Below are 21,740 nucleotides of genomic sequence, written 5' to 3' on the forward strand. Positions count from 1 at the left end.
AAGGAGGACTGGAGGCCCCAGGAGCTGCGAGAGGCTGGAAGGGCCCTCCCCTAGAGGCCCAGAGGCAGTGAGCCCTGCCAACACCTTGACTGGAGACTTCTATCTTCAGAACTCTGCGGGAACACATTTCTGTTGTAAGCCACCCAGTGTGTGGCAATTGATGAGAACAGCCCTAGGGCACCAACAGTCTCCTACCCAGTGGGTGGTGGAACCGGACCTCGAGTCCAGCTCCGTCTCACTCCCCACGGGCTGGGTTTCATGCTGAGCAGCCACGGTCCTGAGAGATCGGCCTTGACCTCATGTCCATCACTGGACCCCGAGGAGCCTCTGCCCTGCCCTTCCGCTGCCTGTGCCCTGCACCTGAGCCTGAGAGCGTAGGAGGGGCCAGCTCCAGTGTCTCTTGGGTTCCACCCCAATGAAACGTCCCCATGGGCACAGGGCACAGACAGAAGAAAAGACAAGGGCTCATTCAGAAACAGGGTGACTCACCGATGGCCCCGGTGTGGAGAGCAGTGGGTCTTTCTCAGGCCGCACTGACTCATGTGGTGAGGCCCTGCCCCCACCTCTGAGACACCCAAGAGAAGGAATTTCCCTGACACCCACTCACTCTCCTGCCTCAGGCTTCTCACCTCCATGGTCTCATTTGCCACTAAAGGCGGGTGAATCATGGGCGGGGCTGCCACGTCCGGGCTTTAGGAAGTGCTCGCAGCACCCGAGACATTTTTCAGGGGAGACAGGCCTGTGTGCTAGTGTGTGCTGCCCGGGGGAGGGGAGGCCGTAACTGATCATTACTGAGATTCCAGAAAGCCTGGTTTCCACAGCAGCCCCAGCAGGCAGCCTCCATGTTGCTGTCGCCATGGAGGCTGAGACAGGCTAAGGTGGTCCCGCCAGTAGGGCAGACGCGTCTAAAGCCAGGGCCACCTGACACCAAACTCAGAACTGCTCCGTCCGTCCATTCGTCGGTCACCACCTCCCAGAACATAAAGTGCTTGTGGCGTCGCTGAAATCAGACCCTGGCTGGCCCGACAGCCCTGAGTGAGGACCTAAGGGCTGGGCCCCAAGGGCAGAGACCCCAGGAGGACCAGAGCCAGTGAGCGGTGTCGGAGGGACTGTCCTGTTTAACAGAGTCACGTGGCCTCTGGTGTTTCCTCCCTGAGACTCTGCAGCTGAACAGTCATTGACCCAGAGAGTGAGCCTGCCAGTCCTGGCCGCTGATGACACCCTGATGACAGGGAGGGAAGCGTCTACTTCGTCCATGTTAACCAACTGCTTGGGCAACTCGCTTACAAACTGATAGGCCCCGAACACCCCCGAAAATCCACATCTCTGCTCCCACCTCTCTGACACCTCCTTATAGAATCTGCAGGTACCCAACCAGCTCCTCTAAAGGTGAACTCTGCAAGATGGCATAAGCCGGCCGAGGGTGCTCCAGGGCGGAGGCAGGGAGGCCACGGATACAGGCTTGGGCTGCTGAGCCTGGGCGCGTAGCCATCCTGGTCGCGCAGTGCTGACGGCGGGCATCCCTGGGTGTACCCGGTTTTGCAGACTGCACCGTGAAGCCTTGCACCAAGCAGCTGCACCTGACGCTGGCCCACAAGTTCTACCCCCACCACCAGAGGACGCTGGAGCAGCTGGCCAGAGCCGTGCACCCGGGCCACAGCTGCCAGTGGACCGCAGCGCTGTACTCGCGGGACATGCGCTTTGTGCACTACCAGGTGAGCGGCCGGGCAGGCCGGCAGGCAGGGTCCTCCCACAGGAACCAATGCATGAACGGCCCCTCCGACCAAGCACTGACCCCAGCAGCCCTCCACTGGAGGTATTTTAGTAGAAGGAAAACTTTCTATTCTTTCTCTAAAACTTTCTCTTTTCGTGCAATTTGCAACTAGCATTCTTTTATATATACAGGACGGGACAAAAGTAGTTTTACAGTTATGAGTACACAAAACAGTTTATTCTTATATTATTTATTAATTATTGTATTATTTTTCCATACAAACAACTATAAACCTACTTTTGCCCCGCCCTGTATCAGTTACAGACACACAACTTGGGGGAAAAAATAAATGGAAGCATTTCTGGTCATTAAAAATAGAGGATTGCAAAGGTTTATCGATATATTATTAATTTATTTAGATAATGATTTGGGCAAAGACTTCCTCTCACTAAGTTGATTCGTTCAAATGGAAACCATGCAGTGCTCCTTACAGACGCACAAAATAAGTATGAATGAATCCACCACGTTCCATGTTGTAAGAGAAGCTATAAGAAACTTCACAGCAAGGAAGGTAGACGTAAAAGTCTGATTATACTTTGAGATCTTTCATATAAAATATAAACACAAAGATAGATGGGTAGGTGGGTAGGTAGGTAGGTAGGTAGGTAGATGAATAGATGATAGATGAATGATGGAAAGATGGTCAGAGAGAGAGATGACAGACATGGTAGAGAGATGATGGATGATAGATCGATAATAGATAGATGCATCCATGCATAGACAGATGATAGACACCAACATTCATTTCTAAATCTATCCAAAGGATTCTATGCTGTGCTTTGTTATATTCTGCGCTGTCATCAGACAAAGGCTTGGGGAGTGTCTTGGGGACACAGCCCCCCAGGCAGCCTGAAAGCCAGAGCAGTGAGCCTCCTACAGTAGTCCTTCCCAGCACACGTCCTTGCGGGAGCCGTGACCACCTTTGCCTCTCTCCCAGACCCTGCGGGCCCTGTTTCAGTACAAGCCCCAGAACATGGACGAGCTGACACTAAGTCCCGGCGAGTACATCTTCGTGGACCCCACTCAGCAGGAGGAAGCCAGCGAAGGCTGGGCGATCGGGATCTCGCAGAGGACCGGCTGCCGGGGCTTCCTGCCGGAGAACTACACAGAGCGGGCCAGCGAGTGTGACACCTGGGTGAAGCACAGGTGAGCGTCGCCTCTAGCGGCAGCCCAACGGTCTCTGAGTTAGTGCCCGAGAGCGTCCCCCTGAAAACAGTGGGCACAGTGTTGGCCTGCTTCCCGACCATCCCATCGTTGGTAAAAATTGCCTTCTCCGTGCCAGCAACGTTCTCCCTGCAGGGATACGGTAAGTGTCCTGGCTGATTCGTGGTTTTCTGCTGATGACGTTCAGAAAACATGGATTACTCTAATGGCTTCTAAGACCGTAATCCCAAAAGACTGCACAATACCACTTCCTTCTTATGGATATAAATTACCATCAGAGGTCCTGCGCTTGGTTTTACTTATCCTTCCACCCAATGGATAAACTGTAGGGTCCTACGGTATATTATTAGTTTCCTATTGCTGTGTGATCATGTCCTTAACAGCTAAACCACATCCATGTATTATCCCACAGTTTCCATGGGTCAGGAGTCTGGACATGGCTTAGCTCAGAGGCTCCCAAGCTGCAGTCAGGTTTGGCTGGGGCGGAAGGGTTATCTGAGGCTGGGGGTCCTCCCACAAGCTCACACGGTTGTTGACAGAATTCATTTCCTTAGAGTAGTTACTTCACAATTAATGTCAGTCACTCCTCGTGACTTCAGCTGGAATTTATTTTTTATGTTTTTATTGATTTCAGAGTAAGAAAGGGAGAGAGAGAAACATCCATGATGAGAGAGAATCTTTGATCAGCTGCCTCCTGCACGCCCCCTACCGGTAACCAAGCCAGCAACCCAGGCATGTGCCCTGAACAGAAATCAAACTGTGACTTCCCGGTTCATGGGTTTACACTCAACCCCTGAGCCACACTGGTGGGGCTGGAATTTCTTAATTTTAGCATCTTTAACATTATCTGAAGAGTCTGAGGATTTTCACAATCACCAAGTACTGGTTCCTCTTATTTAACAACTAGAGGCCCAGCGCACGATTGAAATCACACAAGGAGGCGCCCCACCACCCACCATGTGAGGAGGCACCCCATGGGCCACCACAGGAGTTGGGCCGGACCCGCACCGTAGGTGGCCGGGACCCCCCTACCCCCCTGCCTGTGTCTGCTCCAGGCCACTGGAGCCGCTGCGCCAGCTCAGGCAGGCCCCCCTGTGTCTGTCTCCATCTCCGCTCTGGCCTCACCTGTGGGCACAACCTCCTCCTGTCTGGTCATGACCCATTACAGCATCCCGGCCTAATTTTCATATTATATATATATATATATATATATATATATATATATATATATATATATATATATATATATTAGAGGCCCGGTGCATGAAATTCATGCACTGGGAGGGGGGGTGTCCCTCAGCCCAGCCTGCACCCTCTCTAATCTTGGAACCCTTGGGGAATGTCCAACTGCCTGTTTAGGCCCAGTCACTGTGGGATCAGGCCTAAACCGGCAGTCGGACATCCCTCTCACAATCTGGGACTCCTGGCTCCCAACCGCTCACCTGATTGCCCCTAACTGCTTCTGCCTGCCAACCTGATCACCCCCTAACTACTTCCCTGCCGGCCTGATCACCCCCAACTGCCTTCTCCTACCAGCCTGGTCCCCCCCTCCCCACTGCCCTCCCCTATTGGCCTGGTTGCCCCTAACTGTCCTGCCCTGCTGGCCTGATCGCCCACAACTGCCCTCCCCTGCCAGCCATCTTGTGGCTGTGGGTGCTGCCATCTTTGAGGGTGGGGCAGTTAATTAGCATAGTCCCTCCTTATTGGCTTTGGGCGCTGCCATCATTGCAACAGCATGAGGGTCGATTAGCATATTTCCTCTTTATTAGATAGGATATATATATATAGATAGATTCTTCCCTCAATTTCTCTCTCTCCTCACACCTTTAACACACTGCATGGATGTGTCCTTAGCCACATAACCAACTTCCTCACTTACAAGTTCTGCTTTCCACAGACAATTTCACTAAACTTTTTCCCACTACATATTAGGACACCCCTTCCTTCAGTTTCCTATAATGTGTGTCTCACTCCTTCTGAGTCTTCACCAGCAACACCTTTAACATCCATATTTCTATTACGGTTTAACAGTAATTTTTATATTATATAAGGTAGAGCTGAAGTAGGTTTACAGTTGTGAGTATGCAAAACAAGAGTTTATTCTTGGATTATTATTTACTGATTATTGTATTATTTTAATTACGGTAAACCTACTTTTGCCTCACCTTGTGTATGTATAGATATATATATATACTAGTCTATAGGTAATATTTAATTATTTATAATTATAATTTATATTTTGTTATATTGCTTGTATTATTTGTATTATAACATATACATACATTGCACACATGTATGTACATGTACATATATGGATTTATTACAGGGAATTTCCTTGTGCAATTGTTGTGACTGGCCAAGCAAGGGCAGGCAAGAGGACGGGAAGGAGACCACAGCTGCCTGGAAACCATGGGCGAGCGAAAGCTGGTGGTCTAGGTGTGACAATCCAGTAAACTTGCATATAAATACATATCATGCATGGGCAGGTAGATGAGCAGTTGCAGACACAGCTGCTACTTGGAATCTCTGAGCTCAGGGAAGCCCTAAGCCATTTTTAAAGACCTTCCAACTGAATAAGTCAAGCCCAGTCAGGACATTCCCCCTTTTGATTAACTTAAAGTCAACTGATTAAGGACTTTAATCACATCTGCAAAATCTCTTCACAGTAGCACCTAGATGGCATTTGAGTGGATAACTGGGAAAAGGTGTGTGTATGCTTTCAACCAAGACCTAAACTGCCTATGGAAGAGATAACTAAATTTAAAAATAAGCCAGTGAGCTAAACTGGGGTACATCCACACAATACAATAGTTGCAATTTTTTGAAATGGTAATGAGGAAGTATTTTAATCCTAGGTAAGTTGAAAAACATCTTAGGTAAGTTGCAGAACAGTGTGTATAATACCATTCGTGGAGAAAGGATGAAGTTAGACATACTTGGCTATGCATATACATGCATGATATGTATTTTAGGCAAGTCTCTGTCTCAAAGTTCCCTGGAAAGGAGAATCTCTAGAAACTTCTAACAGAGGTGCCAGTGAGGGGGTGGGGGTTGAAGCTGGGGGGATGGAATAGGAATGAGAAGAAGACTTTCTAGAACCATTCCTTAATTTTTATAATTTGAATGCTATAAATGTATTACTTATTCAAAGTAGAATTTAATCCATTTTAAAAGTAAAGATTATAAGGAAATTGGGTCAGAGGGAGAGAAGTCAGACGATCCAGGGCTGAGGTTTGTGCCCCAGGTGCATGCTGTGAGGTCCCCGCTCCAAGCTGTCCCACACACAATGGGAGCAAGGCTGTGGCTTCTACCAATGACCACAGCCATCCCACAGGCGGGTAGACCAGTTGCTCGGGAGAAGCACAATTTTGCAGGAGTAGACAGGGTCATGGATCCCATGGCCCACCACAAATCCCAGGATGGTGGTGCCACCAGGGACTGCAGGGATCATCAAATACCTCCCTCCCTCCCTCTGGAGGGCTGAGCACCCTCGGACCCAGGGAGTAGAGAGGCTAGATGATGTCACACAGTTAAGGAAGCGCTTGCTTCCTCTTAGTACCAACTCCGTCCTCATCTGATCCAATACACTATTCCAGCAGGAGAGGAAATGCCGGTTCCAGGAGACTGAGTTCCGGGGTCATGGGGCTCCCCGAGGCCCCTGTCCTTCAGCAGGTCTCCTCTCTGCTCAAGACCAGAGAGCTTCACTATCGCCAGGCAATTGGCAACCTGGATGTTTCTAGAAGACCCTGTAGCAGATAAGCTTGTGGCTATAACATTTTTTACTTCACAATTAATGTCAGGCACCAAAATAATCACTCCAGCCTTTAAGCCTGACATTTCTGGGACTGTTCTCCTCAGAGACGAATTTCCCTTAGGAATTAGTAAATATTAATGAAAACTGCAACAAAACGAGAGAAAAGTAAGTACTAGACTGGGCTGTGGGGCATCTGCTTGGCTGTGTTTTAGAAGCAGCCCGTCCTCCCTGGGGGAGCAGTGAGACAAACTGTGACATGATTCTTGGCCAGAATGGCAGATAGCCAGTGTGCTGTCAGTCTCGGGGTCCTGGCCAAGCCTTTTAAAACTGTGCTTTAAAAAAAAAAAAAAAAAAAGCTTCGAGTAGTGGGCTTGTGGTCAGATGGCACTGTCCAGAGGCCAGCTTAGCTGTGGGCAGATGTAGATTCCCCTACAGCATCAACTGCAGGGCTCACCCTTGGCCCCTGCACTGGTTGGCTTGTGCAACCCAGTCAGCAAGAACTGCCGGCCTTACAGCATCTGGGAGCAGATGCGGGAGGAGTCCTTCAGGGACACACTTCCAGGTGTGAGTATGCAGCTATGATGCTCATTGCTTGGCAACTAAAACATCAGGCATCCCTCACCAGTACAACAACCTCAGCCTATACACTGATGGTCCCAGTAGCCTGGATTTCCTTGACAACAATTCACACGACAATGTTTATCTGTTACTGTGAAGAAAAGAATCAGAGGTGATGGAGGACTGTAGTCTTGAATCACAGCAGTTTTCAACCCTCCACACAGGACAGTGCACGTAGCGTATCGTAGAACCAAGAGCAGAGAGGCCCGGGGGGTAGGGCTTAGAGAACATTTAGTCACCTTCTAGCCGAGAGGAGGGGTCCAGCACTGAGCCTGTAACTTTGCAAAACCACAGCGTGAGCTGGTGGCAAGCAGCTCTGATGGAATGATGGTATTGTTCTGGGCTGAATTGTGTCCGCCCAAAACTCATATGGTGAAAACCCTGACTCCTGGCACCTCAAGACGTGACTGTGCTTGGAGGTGGGGTCTTTTAGGAAGAGATTTGGTTAAAATGAGGCTGTTAGAGTGGGCACCAATGCAATCTGATTGGTGTCCTGTAAGCAGAGGAGATCAGGACACAGACACCCAGAGGATGACCACGTGAGGGCTCAGGGAGAAGTCGACCGTCTACTAGCCAAGAAGCGAGGCCTCAGGAGGAACCAACCCTGCCAACACCTGGATCTGGGACGTCCAGCCTCCAGACTGTGAGAGAATAAATTTCTGTTGCTTAAGCCGCCCAGTCTGCAGTACCTTGTTATGGTGGCTTTAGCAACTAATACAGGGACCTTATCCACACAACCCCTTTTAAAAGCCAGGGAGAATTTAACACATCTATGGTATAAGTTAACCAGTAGGTGTTTCTTTTAAGTTAAAGAAAAAAACAGAAATATTCAAGTGTGAGGTCCTTTCTCCTCTCGTTGCCAATGCCATGGTCGTTTTGATTGCGTTGCACTGGAAATACTAGCAAAAACAAGTCAATTTTGTCTCTAACTGTAAATGGCACGGATGTTATTTATAGATAACGAGACTGCTGTCTACACGGTGAGCCACAAGCAGGGTGCGGGTGTCCCCGCCTCGCCTGCAGGAAGAGGAAACCAGCCAACATTTCCTGTGTCAGTATAAGACTATGAATAGCGCCTTCACTACTGAGAGCGTGTGCATTTGAAGTGGGAAATGTCAATGGTTCGACTATAATATCGGTGTTCTGGGCCTATGCTCAGCTAAAGCTCACATTTCAAATGAACACGCTGAGTCTATTCGACCTGGTTACCACCCATAGGAGTTTACAGCTCAAGACAGGACAGGCAACGTCATGGAAAGAGAAGGTACAAGTTGCAGACAATGTAAGAAATGCATTGACTGAAGCAAAACACTGTGAGGGTGATGAATGGTCCAAGGCATGTGGCCCATGGTGTGGGAGCAGGCGACCTGAGGCGCTGGATGGTTGAGATGATGCAGGACAGGTGGCCCTGAGATGCTCCCGGCTCTGTTCCTCCTCCGGGTCTTAGGATGGCGGCTGGGGAGCTAGAGGTTTAATGAGAACTTGGGGCCCTGAGGCCTCTGTAAGAGAAATGCAAACTCAACAAATGGGCCAATTATTAGAAACACACCACATTCGTGATTTAAAAGAATGAATCATGTGACCACAGTCATGCCTCCTGGAGTCATTTCCAGGTTTTAAAAAATTCCAGGAAAAATCCCAGTGGCGTCGTTTTCTGGAACGTCCGTGAATAGCTGAAAAGTTTATCTGGAAGAATAAACAGGAGACACATGCCGAGAAAACTTGGAAAAATAAAAACAGTCAGAGTAGTTACCCTATCAGATGTTAAAAATGTGTGACAAATCTATAATATGGTTTTGGCTGGAGGAAAAGGAAAACACACATTGGTGAGACAGAACAGATAACAGAGCAGTACATGCGGGATATTGAGACATTCACATCTAATAGCTACATCAGAAACAGGGAAATAGCCTGGCCAGTGTGGTTCAGTGGTTGAACATCGATCCAGGAACCAACAGGCCACTATTCAATTCCTGGTCAGGGTACATGCCCGGGTTGTGGGCTCGACCCACAGTAGAGGGCGTGCAGGAGGCAGCTGATCTATGAAGTTTCTCTCTCATTGATGTTTCTATCTCTTTCCCTTCCTTTCTCTCTAAAAATCAATTTTAAAAACATATTTAAAGAAAAGAAGTAGGGAAAGAATGGGTGTAAAATAAATGGTATTTTGCATGACTTCACGTCATACACTGAAACCAATTCCTGGCAAAGCTAAGCATTAAACAGAAAAAGAAAATTATTTAAAAATAGAAAGCAGTTTAAATTAGTGTATTTCTGATTTCTGGACTCTCTGGGGAGAGCTTTGAAAGCACATAAGGGATGGAAGAGGTCTTAAAGAGACATTTAACTCTATCTCTCTTTTTTTAAAAACATTTTATTTATGTATTTATTTTTGTTAATCCTCACCCAAGGATATTTTTCCATTGATTTTTTGTTTTTAGAGAGAGAGTGGAATGGAGGGAGAGAGACGGAGAGAAAGAAACATCAATGTGAGAGAGACACATCGATTGGTTGCTTGCACAGGTGCCTGAGTTGCAACCAAGTCTGCAACTAAGGTTTGTGCCCTTGACTAGAATCGAACCCAGGACCCTTCAGGCCACAGGCTGATGCTCTATCCACTGAGTCAAACAGGCTAGGGCATTAAGTCTGCCTTTCATAATGATGATTAAATGCTTAATATTTAAGGTTTCTGCATGTGAAAAGTCATCAAGAATACTACAGCCCACAGAGCCAGTTGGGAACAATACTCTTAAGAAAATAGTAACAAAGGCGATGTCCCTTCCCAGTCACCTGCGTGATCAGATCACCTGCCTCCTTCTCCTCCTCTGTCATCGCACCACCTGTGGCCCAGGCATCCCTGGACACACAGCCCTCGGGCACTTCTGCCCACCAGCTGATTTGTGTCTAACTTTTCATTTAACCAGGATGCCATCTACTGTATTCTTCATTCCCACCCAACATGACAGGTCGTGTCCACCAGCTGTCGCCACCACACCACCCACCTGCAGTCTCTACACCAGCTGCCCTTTTCCCTCATCAGACACTGGCCTCTGGTGCCTGCATCCCATCCCTCCAAGACCATCGTGCCAGCATCATCTACTTTTCCTAAGACCTCCCCGAGCGTTCCCACCAGCAAACAAACATGCTGTTCCCATGTTTACTTAAAAACAAAATCCCGCACAATTTCCTTTTTCCCATTTCCCTCTCTAGCTGCTGCCCCATTTCTCTGCTCTGAGTGTAGACTATTTTAAAATTGAGTTTATAAAGATGACCTTTCCTTTCACAAAATGAGTGCTCCCCCGGGGGAACGGACATTGGCTTGCTCCAGGAGGATGTGTGACCATTGGCCATAGGTTCTCTGTTCCTCCGTCACTCTCCTCCTCTGGCCCCTCCAGTTCCTTCAGACACTCTCATTCAGGGCACCCCATCAGCACCACCCGCTCTTATACTATGGTTTGCCATGGTCCTTTCTTTCAGTCATCAGAGCTCATGAATCCCACCCACCCCTGCACCGTGATTGACTCCCGGGACAGGTAGCAGTTTCCTCATGGCCTACAACATCCGGGCACTGCTTTCACCCACTCTCCCACTAGAGCACCTGCCCCTTTCCTGCTTGCACAGCTCTTTAAGTGTGTGTTCACTGTTCATTCATTCCTGTATCCCAACCACACCGACCTTGACACTGCCAGCTACTACAGAGGGTGACTCTAAGAGATTGGTGTACAGTCTGCTCAGGCTGCTGTAACAAGGTACCACGGGCTGGGCGGATAAATAGTAGAAGCTATTCTTTCACAGTCTTGAGGCTGACAGTCCAAGATCAAGGTGTCTATGGGGCTTGTTTCTCCTGAGGCCTCTCTCCTTGGCAAGCAGATGGCTGTCTTTTCCCTGTGTCCTCACATGGTTGTCCCTCTGTGTGTGTCTGTGTCCCTGTCTCCTCTTCTTATAAGGCCCACCCTAGTGACCTCATTTTACCTTAATTTCCTCTTTAAAGACGCCCTATCTCCAAATATTGTCGTATTCTGAGGTCCCAAAGATTCAGGACTTCAACTTATGGATTTGGTGACAGGCGGCGAGATGGTGACAAACGGCCACCATTTACTCAGAATCTTTTCCGTGCTGAGCACTGAGCTCTTTGACCTCATTGTTTCACTTGTCCCCCCCGTGACCTTATCTGGACGTGTACACCTCGAGCAAGACCAGTGCTTCCCACGTCATCCTGACGCAGCACCTCATTTCCTCTCCCACAGGACATACACCTTCAGCCTGGCCATGGACCCGAACCCCAGAAAGGACGGTGAAGCCAGCAGCAGACGGAATGGGGAGCTCCTTCCCCCGCCACGGCCAAGGAGTGCCGGCAGCCTGCAGGCCCTACAGGTGAGGGAGCCCTTTCTGTAAAGTGGGGCCCTTTGTATTAACTCTGAGTAGACACAGCCTCGCGGGTGCGGCTTTTGTTCTATAGACACATACCCCCCTGCTTCCCGGAGTAAAGCACAGACAGGGTGGGGGTGGCAGGAGGCCCACCCCTTCTGGGCTGAGGCACCGCGCTGCTCTGTCACCTCGGCACAGGGTGAAACGCCCCTCCCCCCCCCCCAACAGCTGAGAACCGGCCTGCGCTCCAGAGAGGCCTGCTGAGTCTGCAAGAACAGGGAGCACATGGCTGTAACTCATCAAGACGCTAGGACACAGGGCAGGGAAGGGACAGGGACACAGCCCTGCCTGGAATCCAGAGCTCTCACCCGATTCTCTCATTACAAGCTGGGTGACCCTGATGAAGTCCCCTCCTTCTGGGCCCCTGAAAGATGGAGTTTCTGAGCTTACAAGTCAGGCTGGGGGAGGTAAGGAGGCTCAGGCTCAGTGACAGGGGGTGATGGCAGCCTCAGGACCTGGGTCAGGGGCACGGCAAGGGCATCTGAGCCCACCACCTGCATGGGGAGCGTCGGGGTGAAGGCCGCGGGCAGGGCCCCCAAGGAGCAGGCAGCACCCCTCTGGACAGAGCCCCAACCTTCCCTTATGAGGAACCCAGGGGCCGGGCAGCACCTGCAGCTGGCCCCTGGCCGGTTCCTCTCCAGTGCAAATGCCTCTGTGGCCTGAGTGAGCAGTCCCTCCACGTCCCCACTCTGTGCCACACCCATTACTTTAGGCTTTCATTCCAGCCACTACCACCCCAACCAGCATAGGGGGCATTAGTCCCACTCCATCCCCAATTTACAGATCTGAAGACTGAGGCCTGCAGAGGCTGGGAAGCTTGTGGGAGTACAGACACCTAAACGCCCCCACATTGGGCTGTTTCAAGAATTACATGAGACGGGATGTCCCTTGTCCACTGCAGGCCAGCCCTGGGGCTGAGAGACCGTTCCTGCCCAGAGGGCAGGGCCACGGCATCTGGCTCATCCTGTGTCCCAGAGCCTGACTCAGGCCCGGCCCATAGATCTCACTGGATAAACCATGGAATGACCTAATAAGGGCCCTGACCAAGACTCCCGACTGAATCACCCTCAATCCAAAACTCCATCCCCAAGAACCCGTCAGTCCCCCGGAGGCTGCCTCCAGGCTGGGGTGGGCTCAGTTCAGACAAAAGCTGAGCACAAAACGCTGGACGCTGGGGAGGCAGCCCGGCATCGCTGTTAGCCAGGTCTCCAGTGAGAAAGAATGGACCAGAGCAGAGGAGCCTCTGACGGCAGCTAGAGACCTGCCACCACAGAGTCAAAAACGGGGCTCCCACCCCCAAACTGCCCAGGCTCTGGAAGGTGCAGTGGAGCCTGGACTCACCAGGTGGAGAGTGTGAGAGCAGACATAAACCAGGGGGCTCCCTGAGACTGGACCCCCTTTCCAGATTGATGGGCAGGGAGAAGCTGGAATGAAAGACTTACGCTAACTACCGCTCGGCCTGTGTCTGAACTCACTGGTGCTTTAAATGCATGAAAACCTAACACGCGCCTCCTGAGTTCTGAACGCTCTCACCTGGTCTGCGTGTGCCCCCTCCAAATAGCAAGAAAAGAAAACTGTGGCATCAAGTTTGGCAAAATGGACATGTAGTGGCTGAACAATGTCCTCAATGATAGGTGTTCCTAATAGGGACTGTGAATGTTACTCTATAAGGAAAAAGGGCCTTTGCATATGGGACTGAGTGAAGGGTCTTGATGAGGAGAGTATTCTGGATTATCCCGGGAGCCCTAAATCTAATCACAACTGTCCTTATGAGAGGAAAACAGAGAGAATTTGATATGCAGAAGAGGAAAAGACACAGACACACAGGGAAGAGGCCACATGAGCACAAGGCAGAGATTGGAGCAATGTGGCCACAAGCCAAGGCTTGCTAGCGCCACCAGGACCTGGAGGAGGCAGGAAGAACCCTCCCCTATAACCTCGAGGGAGCACGGCCTCGCAGACACCCTGATTTCAAAGTTCTATTGCCCAGAACTGTGAGGGAATACATTTATTTGGTTTAAAGCCACCCAGTTGGTGGCACTTGGTTGCAGCAGCCACAGGACACACATACAGCACCTCATGACTAAAGAGTCAGCACAACCGTGTTGTTGTGTGGACCCCAGGGCTCAATCATTCCATTCCCCACGGACCTTTCACTGTATCTAAATATTCTTGTTGCCAAGCTCTGCTTTTCAAAGTCAAAGTGGTCCAGGATCTTCTAGGGAAGAAAATGCCCCAAATCCAAACCCTCATCCCAACGCACAGAGAGTACTTTGAGATGGTCAGTAAGCAGACAGCAGCCAGGAGCACCTGTGTGCCTTGCAAACTACTTGCAGCTCAAGTAGAGACAGGGAATGGGACAGGATATTTTCATATTCATTCTTGGAGGGGAGAGGCATCCTGGTATCAGTATAGGCAACCCCTGAGCCACCATATGCAAATTTGTAAGACAGCTTTCCACCTGGAGCTCCGCCCTAGGAGGTGGGTATTGGCATCCAGAACCAACAGCTGCGCACTCCAGTAAGAGACGACCATGGCACTTGCTTTGCCTTGTCCCTAGGCCCCGGGGTGATGGTATTAACAGGTGGGGCCTTTGGGAGGTGCTTCCGTCCTGAGGGTGGAGCCCTCGTGAGTGGGATTAGTGCCCTTATAAAGGAGACCCGATAGCTCCTTGCCCCTTCCACCACGTGAGGACACAGAAAGAAGTCTGCAACTAAGCAGGGGGCCCTCGCCCTACCATGCTGGCACCCTGACCTCTGGCACTTCCCACCTCTGGAACTGGGAGAAATAAATGTCTGTTGCTTATAAGGCACCGTGTGTGGTGTTCTGTTAGAGCAGCTGGAATGGACTAAGACAAGGGATAAGGACTTGGAAGAGCCAAAGAGTAGAGAAGTTAATGTGCTATGATTTGGGCATTTTGTTTCTTTTCATTTCCTTTATAATGTGATAATGCTCAGGAGATAAAAAGGTGCAAGAAATTAAAGACATTGGAACCTGCAATTCCTGGTCCTCTTTCACTGTGATGATGGTGGTAAAATGGGACGTAGCTACGGACCAAGGAAGGAAGGCACCCATACCCAGGCCAGCTGTTGGACGACTTCTGTTTTTGAAGAAGTCTTCTAATGCAAATGTTAAATTGCACATTTTAACCATGTTTGGCTATGCTATTCAACGGATGGACATATTTTTTAGCATGTCTGTTGCTTACCCCAACTTTTCTCCCCTTCCTCCATCGCAGGCCGCCATCGTGAGGAGAAGCGTGCTGGTGGTGCGCCACGGGGAGAGAGTGGACCAAATCTTTGGGAAGTCATGGCTACAGCAGTGCTCCACTCCTGACGGTGGGTCAAGGCCGGGCTGCCTCTAACCACAGAAATAAGATGAATCTAACAACTGAGACCACTTCCCGGGTTTCCAAGCTAGATTCCCCAGGGTACCATTCTTTAGAACGACCCCATATAATTGTACACAGGGAGTGGATGCATGCTACATCTTCCCTGTATGGGTTACATGGAAGCATTTGAGAGTGTGTGTTGTCTATGAGTCTCTTAGGTCAAATGCGTTGTGGGAAATGAAGGAACAGCTTTAATAGTAAGCAAATCCACTAATGTGACACATGGCCAGTCCACTTAATCCCACAGCACACACAGTATTTGGTTAGTGAGTGCAGCCCTGACTTCCAAACAAGTCACCCTGGCCTGCGGTCTCTGTACCCTCAGGTGCCAGCATGTGCCCTATCTCACAATCAACTCGCCCTATCTCTCCCAGCTTATCTTCACTGCGGTGGCCATTTCCCTACCATGTTTGTCTATCTTTCTTAACCAAAGGACATATTTTTGAATGTCTCTCTTTCTCACCCCAACTGCACACCTCTGGATGCCAAGACTACCAACAGTGCTTGGAAATACAACATACCCACAAGCTGATCTCCGTACTGAGGATCCACATCTGTATCAGTGCTGGTCCCCTAACGGAGAGCCACAATTTCTAAGCCAAGGCTAACTGTATACATGAAGGTATTGAATGAACACAGTGATAAAATCCATTCACAGAAGCTGGGCTAGTCCGGCCTTTGGGGATCCCTCCAGGAGCCCAGCAGGCTAAGAAAGGAGGAAATGAATTGGGAAAACCATTGGCAGATGACCAGCACACACCAGGAAAATTCTGAGCAGATGACATCATGACTGAATATACCCCTAAGAGCCCACAGAGGTAGTGCTGTGGTTGTCTCTACGAAACAAGGTCAAGTAGAGACACCAAATCTCAGGAAAGAAACAGTAGGACAATAGGTAGATGTGAGGAAGAGTATTTGGTCATCTAGACAAAAGATCAAGTCACCTATTAGGGGAAATATTTTAAGGCACTGAAATTACCAGCTTAAAGGAAATTCCTGGTGGGTCTTTATACAGGATAAAGAACCCCTTGATAAAGTGAGTGCTCACAGTCTAATTCATCTGCACTTCACAGACTGTGCTGTTTAATCAATGACAACAGGGCATTTGGGGGCGCTTCTGGCCTCTCCTCTGATTCCAGTTTTCTTCCTGATTTCTTCTCACTTCTGGCCTAAGCACTCACCCCCTCATAGAGCCACTGACTTCCCAGTGGTGCTGGCCCAAAGCACCCCCTATTCTGTAGACCCCACTCCGTCAGAACCCAACCTTGCCCCATGGCCTGGTCTTCTGAGCTCTGCTCTCTGCCTCTAGCAGTGACCACAAAGTGTCACCAAAGGCAAAAAACCTAAGTGGAGCAGGTTGACATCTTCTGAATCCAAGAAGCTTTTGAGAAGATGACACAACTGATGGGCCTTCTCTTTGAAGAAAAAAGAGAAGCAAACACAGCTAATACTTTGGCATTTAATAAAGGCCTTTACTTTCACAGATCTAGAACAAATACTCCAAAAATTTATATAGAACCAAAAAAGACCCCAAGTAGCTGCAGCAATCTTGATAAAGAAGAACAAAGTTGGAGGGATCACAATACTGGATATCAAGCTAAACTACAAAGCCACTGTACTCAAAACAGCCTGGTATTGGCACAAGAACAGGCACATAGATCAATGGAATAAAACAGAGAACCCAGAAATAGGCCCAAGCCATTATGATCAATTAATATTTGACAAAGGAGGCAAGAGCATACAATGGAGTCAAAACAGTCTCTTTAATAAATAGTGTTGGGCTCATTGGACAGGTACATGCAAAAAAATGAAACTAGATCACCAACTTACACCATACATAAGAATAAACTCAAAATGTCTAAAGGACTTAACTGTAAGTTGTGAAACCATAAAAATCCTAGGAGAAACCATAGGCAGCAAAATATCAGACATCTCACAGAGCAGAATTTTTACCAATACATCGCCTAGGGCCGTGGTCGGCAAACTGCTGCTCATGAGCCACATGCGGCTCTTTGGCCCCTTGAGTGTGGGTCTTCCTAAGCCTTAGGAGTACCCTAATTAATTTAATAACAGTGTACCTACCTATATAGTTTAAATTTAAAAAATGTGGCTCTCAAAATAAATTTCAATTGTTGTACTGTTGATATTTGGCTCTGTTGACTAATGAGTTTGCTGACCACTGGCCTAGGGCAAAGGAAACAAAGAAAAAATAAACAAATGGGACTACATCAAAATAAAAAGCTTCTGCACAGCAAAAGAAACCATCATCAAAATGAAAATGGAACCCACTGTATGGGAGAACATATTTGCCAATGATACATCTGATAAGGGGTTAATTTCCAAAATATATAAAGTACTCATACAACTCAACCAAAGGAAGACAAACACTCCAATTAAAAAATGGGCAGAAGACCTGAAGGGACATACAAAAGGCCAAGAGACATATGGGGAAATGTTCAACATCACTAATCATCATCAAAGAGAGGCAAATTAAAACGACAATAAGGAACCACCTAACACCTGCCAGAATGGCAATCATCAATAAATCAACAAACAACAGTGCTGGGGAGGATGTGGGAAAAAGGAATCCTAGTCCACTGCTGGTGGGAATGCAGACCAGTGTAACCACTATGGAGAACAGTGTGGAGCTTTCTTAACTAAAAATGGAACTGCCAAGTAATCCCACTTCTAGGAATATATCCTAAGAAAGCAAAAAAAATAGGAAAGAATATATGCACTCCTACATTCATAGCAGCACAATTTACAATAGTTAAGATCTGGAAACAGCCCAAGTGCCCATCAGTACATGAATGGATAAAAAAAAAACTATGGTACATCTACACAATGGAATACTATGCAGCTGTAAAAAAAAAAGAAGAAGAAGAAGAAGAAGAAGAAGAAGAAGAAGAAGAAGAAGAAGAAGAAGAAGAAGAAGGCTGTCTTACCCTTTGAGACAGCAATGAGCGACCTGGAGAGTATTATACTAAGTGAAATAAGCCAGTCAGAGAAAGACAAGTACCACATGATCTCACTTATATGTGGAATCTAATGAACAAAATAAACTGATAAACAAAAAAGATCCAGAGACATTGAAGCATGGAACAGACTAAAGTATTTCAGAGGGAAGGGGAGCAGGAAGAGATTAACCAATGAACTTACATGCATATATGCATCGCCCATGGACAGACAATAGTGCGGAGAAGGCCTGGGAAGGGGAAGGGAGCTGGGTGGAGGGGGTCAGTAGGGTGTGGGGAGGACACCTGCAATACTTTCAACAGTAAAGATAATTTTTTTAAAAAAGAGTGGGTGGTCCTTTCCGAAGAACCAACAAGATGGGGGATGTGGAGCAGAAGAAGCGGACCTTCCACAAGTTCACGTACCGTGGCATGGGTCTCCGTCAGCTGCTTGACCGGTCCTGTGAGCAGCTGATGTAGCTGTGCAGTGCCCAGCAATGCTGAGGCTGAGCCTGGGCCTGCGGAACAAGGAGCAAGGAGCGCTCGCTGCTGAAGCCCTGTGTGCTGGCCTGAAGGAGGCCCGCCCACGGAGAAGCCTGCGGAGGTGAAAACGCACGTGCACCTGCAAGACATGATCATCTGCAGGAGATGGTGGGCAGCGAGATGGGCGTGTACAACCACAAGTCCTTCAACCAGGTGGAAATCAAGCCTGAGATGATTGGCCATTACCTGGGCAACTTCTCCATCACCTACAGGCCAGGAAGCACAGCTGGCCGGCATCGGGGCTACCCATTCCTCCCCTTCATCGCTCTCGAGTAGCCAACTAAAGCACAGACTTTTAATGGCCTTTAAAGTCGATGGTTCAGACAGTTTCTTACAATGGAATTTCCAGGGAGGGAGCTTTCAGAAAAATCATGCATGAAAACTAAAATCACGGCATGCAAACTAGCCACTGCCTGCCTCTGCACTGGCGAAGGGCTGGGAGGCTGAGGGGGGCTGGTGTGGGGTAGTCAGACCCTGCCATGTGGTGTACCCGGGTCGCAGGAAAGGAGCTGAGCTGCTAGAACCCTGTGCACCAGTTTTGGGGGTGACTTGGGAGGAGGTGAGGTCTTGGTGTGGAGTGGTGTCCTCTGTAGGATGACGGATAATTTGACAATGAGATCAGACCGACCTCTTACTGACCTCTTACGGGAGCCAGGTTCTGGCATTATCTCAATGATTCATCGAAACATTCCCCCTTTAACCAGTGGTTCTCAACCTTGGCTGCACATGAGAATCACCTGGGAATCTTTTTAAAATCTGATTTCTGGGCCTCATCCTCCGGAAATTCTGTTTCTTTGTTATCAGGTGGGGCCACAACATTAGTAACAAAGAAACAGAATTTCTGGAGGATGAGACCCAGAAATCAGGATTTTAAAACGATTCCCAGGATATTCTAATGTGCAGCCAAGGTTGAGAACCACTGCCCTTTAACTGATAAAGTAGATTAAGTCATTTGCTTCTAATCACACAACCAGTAACTGGTGGTGCCAGGATTTGCACCTGACTGTCAGATTAAAGCTCAGGTCTGAGTGAACCATGGACGGGGACTCCCTAGATTCCAGTCTCGCCTCAAGTGATTGACTGAACAATGCACAAAGCAAGGGCACCTCTGGCCATATGGATTCCGTCCCCATCAGCAATATGACACACTTAAGTTATAGGAATGGTCAAATTTCACTAATTAATTAATGCCAACTTGAGATTCTTATCAAATTAAGCTCTATCAGTCATGGAGACACTTGGCTCTTCATCAGGAAAATTGTCTGAGCGCATCTTCAGGAAGGGTCAGGAGAGGACAGAGAGGGTCTCGGGATCTGGGGCTGGAACCTGAGTTTCCTGTATTGGAGGAACTGTGTGCGCATTAAAGCAGCATTTTCTCCTCGAATTGAATCCACGCTGTAGAACGCATTTGATTGAAGCACAGTGGTAACAATTTAAATGCTGACCATGCTTCTCACCTGGGCCTTGATCTTGGCAGTTTCGTGGCGCTAACTCAAGGGAACTAAACATCTGGTGCATATGTGTGCTTTAGGGAAGTACTACCGGCCAGACCTGAACTTCCCTTGCAGCCTGCCCCAGCGGAGCAATGGCATCAAAGGCTTTGAAAACGACCCGCCGTTATCGTCTTGTGGAATTTTCCAGTCCAGAACGGCAGGTATGTTGGGGGGGTCATTCTATTAGGAATAGTAACAATAATCATGGCAATGGTTATCATTAATGAGTATTGTGCCCTTTGAGGTCCGTAGTAGCATTATCCCCCCCTCTGCTGATGAGGAAACTGGGGCACAGAGAGGTTAAGTAAGACACCCAAGGTCACACAGCTAGTAAGTGGAAGCTCAGCGATTTGACTCAGGAACAGATGGCTGGGGAATTCAGGAGGAATGAAAGGTGTGGAAAGAATGGCGAGGGAAGGAAAAAAATTAGTGACCACTGTGTGCACTAAGGGTGTCATTTAAAAACATACACACACACACACACACACACACACACACACATCCCCTCTTTGATTTTATTTCAAAATCCATCACTTCGGGCTTTTGTTTTATGTCTGGGGTTCTGGTTCCACGTGATGGATTTTTTAGAAGAGGCCATTGAGTTCATCTGGTCTTCATTCTATGAATTAAGAAATTCAAGTCTAGACCCAGGAAGGCACGTGGGCTTCCCGAGTCACACAGCTGGTGAACAGAAACAACTCACTGGGACCTGGTGTTCCTGCCCCCCGCCCCCCAGCCCCCATGGTGTGATGTAAACATTTAGTCCCTGGCCATCTGGGCAGGCAGGACAGCTCTGTAGCATTTGCTGAGTTCAGTTGTGCAAATAGTGTGCTCACACCAAGGCTGGTGTCAGGATCACTGATGTGAGGTCACTTAACATGGAGTTAGGGATATGACACGGTTGGGACTCCCACGGATTAGTGTGACCTGCCCCCCACAGCCCTGCCTGGGCTCCTTCGCCTGCCACACACTGTGGTGTAGGTGTGTGTTTCTGTGTATGGTGTGTGGGTCTGTGTGTGTGTGTGCACATACCATGTGTGTATGTGTGTCTGTGTGTACTGTGTGTGGGTATGTGTGTCCTTTCTGTAAAGTACCTTTGCAGCTCTGTGTTTCATGCCTAAATTCTCACCTGGAAGTTTGCACAGTCTCCATGTGTGTATTTGGGAGTATCTGTGAATGGGTAGATATGCGGGCAATTGTCGGCCTCTGTATTCGTGTCCTGGGACTGCCGTAACAAAGCACCACAGATCGAGTGGCTTCATCGACAGAAATTTATCGTCTCACAGTTCTGGAGAGATCACAGTGTGGGCAGGTTTGTTTCTTCCGAGGCTGTGAGGGAAAGACCTGCTCCAGGCTTGCTCCTTGGCTCATAGATGGCCGTCTTCTCCTTCTATGTGTGTCTGTCTCTGTGTCCAATTTCCCCCTTTGTATAAGGACAGCAATCAGGTTGGATTAGAGCTGCCCTCATAACCTCCTCTAAACTTGATCACCTGTATAAAGAACCCATCCCCAAAGGAAGCCACCTTCTGAGGCACTGGGGGTTAGGACTCCAACATATGAATTTGGGGGGACACAATTCAGCCCATGGCAGTACCCACTAAAACCTCCTGACTTTAGTGCTTCT

The 21,740-nt window shown here is 48.7% G+C and overlaps 1 protein-coding gene across 2 annotated transcripts in view; it reads left to right on the forward strand.

The window, feature by feature from the left end:
- Nucleotides 1–21,740, forward strand: part of UBASH3A (ubiquitin associated and SH3 domain containing A) — a 43,426-nt gene that overhangs the window by 9,586 nt on the left and 12,100 nt on the right. For both annotated transcript variants that reach the window (XM_059686531.1, XM_059686532.1), the window contains exons 5-9: nt 1,546–1,715; nt 2,712–2,920; nt 11,555–11,681; nt 14,974–15,073; nt 20,155–20,277. In XM_059686531.1, the coding sequence (XP_059542514.1) occupies nt 1,546–1,715; nt 2,712–2,920; nt 11,555–11,681; nt 14,974–15,073; nt 20,155–20,277 (729 nt within the window). The remainder of the gene's footprint in view (nt 1–1,545; nt 1,716–2,711; nt 2,921–11,554; nt 11,682–14,973; nt 15,074–20,154; nt 20,278–21,740) is intronic.

This window comes from Myotis daubentonii, chromosome 3 (genome assembly GCF_963259705.1).
Source record: "Myotis daubentonii chromosome 3, mMyoDau2.1, whole genome shotgun sequence".
Classification (NCBI taxonomy): domain Eukaryota; kingdom Metazoa; phylum Chordata; class Mammalia; order Chiroptera; family Vespertilionidae; genus Myotis; species Myotis daubentonii.